Source organism: Nasonia vitripennis, chromosome 4 (assembly GCF_009193385.2).
Source record: "Nasonia vitripennis strain AsymCx chromosome 4, Nvit_psr_1.1, whole genome shotgun sequence".
NCBI classification, from domain to species: Eukaryota; Metazoa; Arthropoda; class Insecta; order Hymenoptera; family Pteromalidae; genus Nasonia; species Nasonia vitripennis.
In genome coordinates this window covers 25477375-25489387 of record NC_045760.1, presented here as the reverse complement: position 1 = coordinate 25489387, position 12013 = coordinate 25477375, and the positions used below count along the sequence as shown (strand labels likewise).

The 12013-nt window shown below is 28.7% G+C and overlaps 1 protein-coding gene across 1 annotated transcript; it reads right to left on the bottom strand.

The window, feature by feature from the left end:
* Positions 1 to 1373: 1373 nt before the first annotated feature.
* LOC107981832 lies at positions 1374 to 3336 on the bottom strand. The gene is made up of 4 exons (XM_031930484.1): positions 2695 to 3336; positions 2307 to 2445; positions 2056 to 2239; positions 1374 to 1850 (listed from the first exon to the last, which is right to left on the bottom strand). The coding sequence occupies exons 1-4, from the start codon at positions 2894 to 2896 to the stop codon at positions 1617 to 1619; spliced, it is 759 nt and encodes a 252-aa protein (XP_031786344.1). The 5' UTR covers positions 2897 to 3336; the 3' UTR covers positions 1374 to 1616.
* Positions 3337 to 12013: the final 8677 nt, after the last annotated feature.

Genomic DNA, 12013 nt, shown 5'->3' with positions numbered 1-12013 from the left:
AGCGATACAGAGCCAGTTTTCCATTGCAAGCTTTATTCAAAAAGTTATAGGGAACAGAAAATAGTACATTTCGATACTAGTGCGAAAGAGTTGATTCTGGCACGAGTGTGAGGGTTGTCGCCCGAGCGAAGCGAGGGTGACAATCACACGAGTGCAGAATCAACTTCGCAGGAGTATTTTACTGCAAATTTTCCAGTAAATATTAAACACAGAAATAATTCTGAATGAAATCAGAATTATTTTAAAGAAATATATTTTGGAAGCTTGCTTAAATATTCCAGAATTATTTCAAATACAAATTCCAGGAGACTACGGGCTAAGAAATAATTTTGAAATGTTGCTTAAATCTAGGAAAGAAATATTTTATGAAAGTTTTCTGGAATATTCCAGAATTGTTATACTGAAAATTTTCCGGTAAAGATTAAACACTGAAATAATTACGAAATAATTCAGAAATATTTTAAAGAAATTTTTATAGAAGTTTTCTGGAATATTCCGGAATTATTGTACTGAAAATTTTTAGGTGAATATTGAACACTGAAATAATTAGGAAATAATTCCGAAATATTTTAAAGAAATTTTATGGAAGTTTTCTGGTATGTTCCGGAATTATTTTACTGCAAATTTTCCAATAAATATTAAACACTGAAATAATTCAGAAATAAATCAGAAATATTTTAAAGAAATATGTTACGGAAGCTTGCTTAAATATTCCAGAATTATTTCAAATACAAATCCCAGGAGACTGCGTGCCACAAAATAATTTAGAAACATTTCAGAAATATTTCATGAGAGATTTGCAAGGCGGGGCATTTTATGAAATGATATTATTGGAGTAATATTTCTGAAATATTTCGTGAAAAATTTCAGAAATATTTCTGAATTCTTTCAAAAAATATTTCAATATAGGAATTCGAGGGACATAACATTATTTCAGAAATATTTCGTCGAAAGATTCCTGGAAGATTTCACATATTTCGTTCCGATATTTCCGAAATATTTCGGAAATATTTCATGCTGTGTGGGCTGTGTGTGTCGCTGTTCCTCCGTGTGTCTTGCTCTCTCGTCTGCTTGTTTCCATGCATTTGAACAAATTAAAAATCCACTAAATTGATGGAAAACTTATTAAATAATTATGTGCATAATAGAAGACTTAATGAGTTCTCTATTTTTCTTTTTGTGCGTGAAACTAAATGAATAAAAATAATTATAGGTTATAGAATATTATTAGGACTGCACTTCAACACTATTATACACAAAAAACACTTATAAACAATAAATATTTTTGTTGTAAATAATAAAAATAAAAATATAACAAATTTAAACTTTTTGTTTTATTTAATCTTTGAAAACTTTCGAAAATTCGCATAAAATTACATCTAATCAAAGATAATATCAATAACTTTTATAATTAAATTATTTCTTTTTGAAATATCATTACATTTTTGTCGTCTTTTGTGAATTAGTTCTGCTATGATTTTGTTTTCCTCATCGTTAACCTTTGGTTGATCATTTTTCTTGCTTTTTTCATGAGAACGGACTTTTGTAGGATATGTATCGGTGGGAGATGGTATCTAAAATAAAAATAGGACATTGATATACAATACATAATAAAATTAACTTGTACTTAATGAATTTATACTCAAATTAGGGCTATTCGAAGGTGATTCAGGTACATCACTGTTGTCCTTGTGTGCAGGACTTTTAGGGACGACAGTATCATCAGGAAAATTACCAATAGGAGAAAAAGCACGAGGAACAGTAGCAGCAGCGGAAGCAACAGTATCATCAGGAACAACAGTAGTAGCAGATGCAATATTAGTACCAGGAGACGTAGTAGTAGGCAGAGTCTAAAATAAATAATGTTGTCAAAGGAAATAAACGTTAAATTTATATTTACATGAAAACCTTGATTAAAACTTTAATCACTTTTACACCTTCAAATCTATGTATTTTGTTGAAAGTGGAGTTCATTATGTCACCTATATCCTTTCTGTTTTTATTGCTCTTAACATTAAACTGTCATTATTTATATAAAAAATGTTGATTGCATACCTGCTCTTCTACTATTTGTTCGACGTTAAAGTCATATTCCACATCCTCAAATCCATCAAATCCATCAAATTCATCTGAATTCATAGACCTTGACTCCAAATTTGATTTTGTATTCGCTACTGATGATTCTTGGCTTTTTACTACAGGTGGGCTAGCTGATACTTTCTGTTTTTGCGATCCAGTTCTAGAATCAGCCGACAATGATGATCGAGTATTTTTTTATTGATACATGCAATAAAATAAGAAATTACCTTTTCTTTTTTATAAATGGGATTAGGAATGCCATTGCATCGTACAGTGGCCACTTATAAGATGATACTCCTGATTCCCTTCTTTGTCGTTCCTTCGAGTAATATTGGCGTAATCTTAACCATCTTTTTTGGCACTCATCTGTAATATGTAAAATAAAAGTAAATAAATTCTAAGGAGATGTCAGAACTAAAAACTCAGTAAAGTAAAACATCGTTAATAAAGTTTGTATAATTAAACGAAGCCCTAGTATTAAGTTTCAGAAATCAGTCTACCAAAAGCACATTTTAATCAGACATCTAGTTCTTTCTAAGGGTTGTAAATGCAGAATAGAAAAGAAGATAGTGAGGAGCAAATTATTTTATAAATATTGCAAGAACTTACACTAACCTGTTTTACCAAGACTTGCACTTATTTTTTTCCATGCAGCAGAAACTTTCTCTGGCTTTTTTCTTTGATTGTTGTAGAGAAAAGTGAAAATTTCCACTTTTTTAATTAGTTTGTAATCAAAGTTTTCGTCATCCTCGAATTCTCTTGCGATAAACTCATGTTCAGCTGGCATACTTGGATTAAAATAAATATTGTGGTCCATTCTGTAATTATTATACAAATTTACAAAATAAAGTAAGAAATACAGCTATTGTGAAAATTTCCGATCAAAAATAAGTCTAATTTGTTAAAGTAGTAACTTTATTACTTGTTGATTCAGTAGTTATACGTACAGGCTATTCTTGTGCGTGCAATCTGCAATAGTATAGGGCAGTTTATGGGCAGTTCATCAGCTGATGCGACAGATTCAAACATAACCTTGACGGGCTACATAAACGCTACATATGCTATTGTTTGCATAGTGGATTTAAATAGTGTTTAAAATGCCTGTACTCGACGAAATCGATTTAAATTCATCGATAGAAATTATTGAGAAAGAATTGGACGATTTATTCATTGATTTAATAAAAGCTCGACCTTGTCTTTACAATAAAAAATTACCTGAACATCACGACAAAATTGTTATAGAAAATGCAATGGAAGAAATTGCATACATCATGTAAGATACAGGTAATTTATAAGAAATTGTATTTTAAAAATAATTATAAATAAGGATTTTATCATGTATTATAATCTCATTTATTGAATTTTTCTTTACCCAAAATAGTCGAGAATTGTGAAAAGAGGTGGAAACAGTTCCAATCTATGTACCTAAAGGAAAAGATGTTACAAGAAAAAGAAAATAGAAGTGGAGCTGGAGCTTCTCAAAGAAGAAAATGGCCCTATTATGATCAGATGAAATCTCTCTTTTCTTGTAACAGCTATAGAAAGTATGCAAATATTATTTTTCAAACATTATTAATACTTAAATTGTTCTATCATTATCTTGTAAAATTTTCTTGCAGTTCTTATACAAATGTCAACAATGAGTCTTCAAAGGATATTCAAAATAGATTCTTACCGGATTATCAAAGACGTAAAAAGCGAAAAACTGATGATATGGTAACATCGGCTTTCACTAGTGTACAAAGTCAGCTCAATAGTTTTATGCAAATCATAAACAAAGAGAATAGGCCTACCGTATCAGTAAAGAAAGATTACGAGATAGTTGATGGTCAAGATTATGATTGTTGTGCATTAGTGGGCAAACTTGTAGCAACAAAACTCAATGAAATGAGTCCTTCTTCTGCTAAAAAGAAAAGAAAGCAAATTGTGAAGTGCTTGATAGATGATGATCATAGCGAAGAATCATCCTAGTTTTTCTTTTTCTCTTCAGCTCTGCCTAGTCTGAGTAGACAATCAAAATAAAAAATAAGTACTCCACTAGTCTGATAGAATTTTGAGTTATAACAGTGTTAAAAAATGATCTACAAGTGTTCTGATAGTTCTAATGTGACTTAGTGATTGAAACGTATTACTTAGATTTAAGTATTATTTATATTATTATTTAATATTTGCATTTAAATTATTCATTTTAAGTATCTGTGATAGTCATTCATGTAATACCAAATGAAAAAATATTATAACTGTAATAGACTATAAATATAAAAGTTGTTTCTTAGAAATTATAAAAATAGTTTAAAGAAATAATGTATTTCTTTGGAATGTTAAATAAAGATTCGAATACAATTCTATTTTTATAATATGTGAGTGAGATTTTCAGTTGCGTGTTTAAGTATTTAAATGACTTTAAAGACTAATTTATAACAGGAAGATTCGTAATTACACCGTTAAGTGGCTTATAAGACTAATAATAAAAAGAGAAAATCTATCTTTTAAAGATCACTCTTTAAACGATAGTATATATTTGTAGTTCCAAATATATAATTTATAATACTAAATAGTTAACATAATATCTCAATACAATTTTGTATTTCCATCAAGTGTAATAAAAAGTTCTCAGTAATGTTTTTTTACTATACAAAAATTTATTTGTACGAACAATGTATCAGGTCCACGTATATTTTTGTATAACTATAAAGTGAATAAAAAGTCTATTATGACATTTCAAACAAAATAAGTTTATTTAATTAAATAAGTGTTAAAATGATTTTAAACAATATTTTTTGTATTATCTGTATATGTAATTCATAATTTTACAATAAGGGTATAGATAGAACTGGAGGTTTTCCAATTTCAACTGTTCCAGACATATGAGCCATAATATGTTTTTCCAAATTTCTTTTGTTAACGTATGTTTTTTTACAATAATTACATGTATAAATATTTTTAGGATGTTGCGTGTTTAAATGTTGTTTCAAAACATCTTTTCTCGCAAAAGTTTTGCTACAGATATGACATTTGAAGTCACATATATCAGTATGTGTCAATCTATGAGTTGAGTGCAGATGTTGATTTTGGGAAAACTTCTTATTACATTCACTACAACTGTAATTTTTTAAACCTGTATGGACACTTTGATGTACTTTTAATTGCCAACTTGTTTTGAAACTTTTGCCGCATACTAAGCATTTAAAAGCTTTCACATTATCATGAATCTTGATATGCACATTGAAATTTCCTTTCTGAGTAAAGCTTTTTTGACATATACTACATATATATATATATATGGTTTACTTTTTGAGTGTATTCTTGCATGTATTATTAAATAGAACAAATTTAAGATACTTCAATAAATTACTTAAAAAGATATGAGATCTCTAAAAAAAAAACTTTTAACCAAAGTAAAAATGTTAAGCGAGTTTGATGTATTGCATACTGTCATGTATGTTAATAAAATAAGGTAACACAATAATATAATTTTTTTTTACTACAAAATTACAGATTAAAAAACAACTAATATTTTTATTACGAAATGACAGATTAAAAAACAATTGAGATCAATCAAAGAAGGCAATTTTGCACAATGTAATTACAAAAAAATATATTGATAATTTACAAAGAACTCAAGATACTACGTAACTTGCCATGCTCGTTTCATATTATTCATGGTGTTGTGTGATTGTAAGCGTAATTTTCTGCATGTTTTATTTGTGTACAGAAACTTAAAAATTAGTTTTATATAATAATACATTTCCAATATAGATTACTTAATGTAATTGAAGAAAATAGTCTAAATAATATTCATCAAATTTTGCATATTCCAAAAGTCTTTGTAAGAAGTTAAAAATATTAATAAATTTGGCATAACGTTGTAACGTATAATAAAGCACTTCCGTACCATGGTCGTACCTAAAAAGAAAATTTTAGTTGTTTACCTACGAATAAAATGAAACGGGCATGGCAAGTTACGTAGTATCTTGAATTCTTTGTAAATTATCAATATATTACTTAAATTAAAATTAGTAATCATTTGCCTCAGCCCTTAATTATAAATAAAAAATAATATGGTTATAAACTTGACTTTATTTTATTGATCTCAGTTGTTTTTTAATTTGTAATTTCATTATGCAAAATTGCCTTCTTTGATTGATCTCAATTGTTTTTTAATCTGTCATTTCGTAATAAAAATATTAGTTGTTTTTTAATCTGTAATTTTGTAGTAAAAAAAAATTATATTATTGTGTTACCTTATTTTATTAACATACATGACAGTATGCAATACATCAAACTCGCCTAACATTTTTACTTTGGTTAAAAGTTTTTTTTTGGAGATTAGCGTAGTTACTTATAATAATTATTATCTGTCATGAGAATAATGATAGTGCGTAAGACATGACAGATTTAAACAATAAAGAGTTTTGTAATAATTTCTTGTGTAATTGTATTATTTTTTCATTCACAACATCCACTTACACAGTATTAATTACAAAATAATTATACTTTTTTATCAATAAATTTTAAGTATATCACGTGATTTTTTCAGTAGGGAAGCTTTGTTTACAAGTTGTTTACATTATGTTAATTTTGCTTGACAATTCATGTTTATTTTTTGTTTGATAACTCCAAATACATCTAAATACCTTATATCTTCTTAAAATTAAATATAAGTAAGTATCTGACTTCATTGTTATGTGTAATAAATTAATAAATTATTAACATAAACGATGTTTTTTAAAATTTGCGCCAATTAATTGCGTGCGAAAAAATCGAGACTCTAGTCAAATGGATCTTTTTTTAACGGAACGGCACTCTAACCTTACTTTTGGTTATAAATCATGCAAATTTCTCGAAATACTTCTGAAAACCAATTGAGATGAGTTGCATAAAGACCTCTTTATAAATATAAAACTGAGTAAAATTATATTTACCTAAATTGAAAATAAAATATATCACTGGTATTACTGCAATACTCTTTGCGGCTTTTTTTCAGCAACCATGGGAATAGCCACTTTGGAAAACGCAACGCAATGGAGAACGGAGCTCGCGCCATGCCGCCATTACAGATTTCAAATCTATTGCGGTTTTGTCGTTCCGTGAAATTTTTCGCAACGCATGGAATGGCACCCTTATACCTGTAGGCTATATACCAGTGGCCAGCTTTGACGCTGCAACGCCTTTCTCATTATGCAGTCATTTTGAACTGTTTGTCGGGGACGACCGCGTCGACATTGTGACGCTATGGGAATTCTAAGGATTCTCTTTGCGTAATTATACCTATACTTAGACAGGTAGACTTTTCAAGAAAGTTTTCATCTACGCATACTTGAAAGTTAATGCTGTTAGGGTACATGTAGATATATATAACGCTGTTTTCCCAAAATATATTTATTTAAACATATATGTATGGCTTACGATAATGAACAGGCCAATTTTTTCAAAACGACTAAAATAAGTGTAGATAAAACAATATGCAAGCCCCGCTGGTTTCGTTCTCGACTCAGTAGGGTATCAAGTTGAATGCAACAAATTTTATAAAATCTACAAATTGCGGAAACAGCCTATGAAGAATAATATTTCAAAACTTCAAAACTATTATGTGTAAATTAAAGTCGCTCGACGCAAGCTTGAACCCACGCTCACTGCATCATACGCAAACTTTGCACGCAAGCGTATACGCGCAGACAAGCTACTGTAATTTTCGTCGATTAAAATACGTAAAAAAATCGTGTAATATGTCGATCTTCCAAAAAAAACCTTTTACAAGGTAAATATGTAGGCAAGTATACTAATTTTCTCTATATTCTCCCACAGTTAATTTTCTAGAAAATTCGAGTCTATATTTTTTATGTACTGATTTATTTTTATTCCAATAATTATGGAATTTGACAATGAAATCTAATAATAAATACGCTTGTTTTAGTTTATAATTTCAGGTAACGAAATTAGTGAAATCTAATTTCTAATTTTACATTGTCAAGTATACTATTATTGTTTATGATGATGATAATTTCAAATTCCAGTTAAAGAAAGTTGTGAAATCTGTTAATACATTGTCAAGTATTTCCTTTTTGCTTTTGCTTAGAAAAATGAATGCTAACTTAAACTGATAATTATACCTTCAAGGTGATTTCGATTTCATAGATTGTTATTTTTATAAATACTTGACGGACCCCTCGTCTTGTAGTTTATCGGTGAAACAATCGACATATCAATTTGTATATGGTACTATAATATTAATAATATTTTTATCAACTGGTTGATATTACAACCACTTGTGCTTTTCAAGTTTTAAAATATTGAGTGTAATCTCAATGACTTTATTATTTTTTTTTAAGTCGTGAACTTAAATCAAAATTACCGACGATTTTAATCACCGGAAGTAAACCCTGTTCTCATAAAAATATTATTGAAAATTACAATTATTATATAATGATTGAGAAATTTTTTTATTTATACTCGATTTATAATTGACGAAATCATAGGCAACGAGAATGGTTAATGATGACGAAAACGTTTTTAAAGGCTTAGTTATATAATGTTTGTTCTATAATGTTTGTTCTATAATGTTTGTTCTTCCTTTGTTCAATAAAATTCAAGCTTGGAATTCTTGAATAAATAATAAATCATACTTTTAATTATGCCATGAATAGACTGTTGTTTCTCAAGAAAGCTTGACTTTAACATATAAACATACACCGTAAACTACAAGACGAGGGGTCCGTCAAGTATTTATAAAAATAACAATCTATGAAATCGAAATCACCTTGAAGGTATAATTATCAGTTTAAGTTAGAATTCATTTTTCTAAGCAAAAGCAAAAAGGAAATACTTGACAATGTATTAACAGATTTCACAACTTTCTTTAACTGGAATTTGAAATTATCATCATCATAAACAATAATAGTATACTTGACAATGTAAAATTAGAAATTAGATTTCACTAATTTCGTTACCTGAAATTATAAACTAAAACAAGCGTATTTATTATTAGATTTCATTGTCAAATTCCATAATTATTGGAATAAAAATAAATCAGTACATAAAAAATATAGACTCGAATTTTCTAGAAAATTAACTGTGGGAGGATATAGAGAAAATTAGTATACTTGCCTACATATTTACCTTGTAAAAGGTTTTTTTTGGAAGATTTCACAACTTTTGAAAAGTATGAAACATTATTTTCTAGAAAATTAATTATGGGAGTATATAGAGACAATTAGTATACTTGCCTACATTTTTACCTTGTAAAAGGTTTTTTTAGGAAGATTTCACAACTTTTGAAAAGTATGAAACATTATTTTCTAGAAAATCAACTGTGGGAGTATATAGAGACAATTAATATACTTGCCTACATTTTTGCCTTGTAAAAGGTTTTTTAGAAAAATTTCACAACTCTTGAAAAATATGAAACATTATAAATAAGTAATTAAGTAAAATTCGATATTTATGAAATCAATAATTCGTTAATTAAAAATTTAGTTTAAGGTGATATCGATAGTACTTATGTATGAAACAACGCTGAAACGAAAAAATTATCCAACAATCTACATCGTAAAGGGTTTTTCAAGAAAGATTTTCGAACTTTTATTTTTTAATTGCCAGTGATTTATTCTAAAAATAATAAGTAGGCATCTTTTGCTCCACGAGGGCATGGTCTTTGTTTAATATACATATCGTTTATTTCAAACCAATGATTATTTTGACGTACTACATTAGTGTAATGTCCTGTTTCAATAGATTTACCGTGATGAAAAATGCAATTGATTACTTTATATTTTTTTTTATTGATTGTAAGTATAGTTTTCGGTATATCTTTCATTCTGAAATTATTTATTTTTGATGTCGTCTGTTGGTCAACGGAAAACAATAGTAGTTGTAAAATTATAATTCTATTTTTTACGTGAACAGTAGTTTTTTGTAATCTTTTGCATGCACAATGATTACTGCACTCCCCTTCGACGTTTTTCCAATTATCAATGTTGTGATCAAAAACTTCTTGTAATGTTTGTATATGTGTTGGGTCAGGTAGACAAAGTGACAAAATGTAATTTGAAGTTGTTATAGAATTCCTTTCATCACAATTCGGACACCTTGTTACAACATTAATTTCGTGTTTGATAACACTTTGTAAAAAGATAGATGCATTACAAAGATGTAAAAGAAATTCAGCAGCATCTTGCTGCTCACAAGCGGAATATTGTTCGTTTGCATATTCTCTTAAAGCTTTAATATTAACAGGAGTTTTTGCTATATATTGATTAAAAGAATGTTTTAAAAGGTCAAAACCTTTGCCTTCCAATAGAATCCTTCTAACAGATATACAGTGAAACAAGCTCTGTATACAAGCGTTAGCATAACAAGATACATTATCCTCATTTGGGATACCATGAATAACCCAATTACTGTCAGATATTATATTTAATTTACTATTATTAGCCTGTATGTCTAAAATGTGTTTTGATACTGTCCACCGTCTATCTTGTACTGCACTGGGTCTACTAAACATGCAATCGTTTTGAATAACGAAAGCTTGAAGATCGGGACGATATTTTTGTCTCAATCTATTATATTGCAAGATCGCGGATGAATCAGCTTTAACATTTGTCGGATCAAAATTGATAAGGTGTAAACCTTGTAACTTCGTTACTCGCGATAAAGCGACATAAGTTTGCCCAGAACAAAATATAGAATTACCTGCTTCTACAATAGCATTTTCTAAACTTAAACCTTGACTTTTGTGAATAGTTATTCCGTAACTGTTACAAATCGGAAATTGTTGACGTATTATATATAATTTGTCCATAATGACAAATTTGTATTCTAGTTTTGGTATTGAATGTTCTGTACCATCTTTTAATTTTATACGGATACTGATAATTTCATCTCCTTTATCTTTAGCAACAGAAATTACAGAACCTATAGTGCCATTTACTAATCCAATGGAGACATCAATATTCCTCCTTATCATAACCTTTGAATTTATTTTTATTTTGATTACACGCTCAATTCCACAAGCATTATCTTTGTCTTCATCTAACATTTTTAAAACTTTCTTTTGCAAATTTTTCGGACATTTGAAAGAATCATTAGCTATAAGATTTATATCTTCAGAATCAATTCTACGCAGCATAGCATCATTTAGAATATCGCACATATTCCTCGTGGGTAACAAACATACAGTATCAGTAGGTAATTTTTCATACACCGCGCACAATTCTTTCATTATTTCAAGACTATTTGTACTTGAAAATGTTAGTTTTCGCTGTTGTAGAACATTGATATATGTATCAGTCAAAAATCCTAACCTTAGTCTGCTGAGTATTTCGTTATATTGATTATCATTTTTTTGCCTCATGTTAATTGTCAGCTCATCGTACTCGAATAAAGTCCAGAAATTAAATGAATCAATAGCTCCAATGTATTTTTCAATTTCTTTTTTCGTTACTTCAACAAACGCGAATTTTTCACGAATAGGTGGAAGTTGAAGTAAATCACCAAATACAATAATATGTATTTTTCCGAACCAACCATCATCGCATTCGGAAGTATTGAAGATTTCAGTAAGACGTAAATGAATATACATTAATGTAATATTAGAAATCATGGATATTTCATCAATAATAATCAAGTCAACATTTTCCAAGCTTTGCCGTATTTGTTTCAAAGCTGCAGATGATAGTTCTTTATATTTCGCTGTACACCCATGCTCCACTGGTAAATGCAAAAGTCTATGAATAGTTAAACGAGAAACATTGTAAGCTGTTATCCCAGTAGGCGCTGTAACAGCTGTTTCTTTCTTACGTATTATTTTATTCCATGCGACAATAGTTTCGATCAAGAAGCTTTTTCCAGTACCACCTGGGCCACTTATGAAAGTTCTCAAAATTTTGTCATTAGACTGTAAGGCAGAAGTAATTTTTTTGAAAATATTTGATTG

Coding starts and splice junctions, on each gene's coding strand:
- LOC107981832 (XM_031930484.1), bottom strand. CDS start 2,896: ATGGACCACAATATTTATTTTAATCCAAGTATGCCAGCTGAACATGAG. Junction 2,446..2,694: donor TGCAAGTCTTGGTAAAACAG/GTTAGTGTAAGT, acceptor TACATATTACAG/ATGAGTGCCAAAAAAGATGG. Junction 1,851..2,055: donor AACAAATAGTAGAAGAGCAG/GTATGCAATCAA, acceptor TATTTATTTTAG/ACTCTGCCTACTACTACGTC.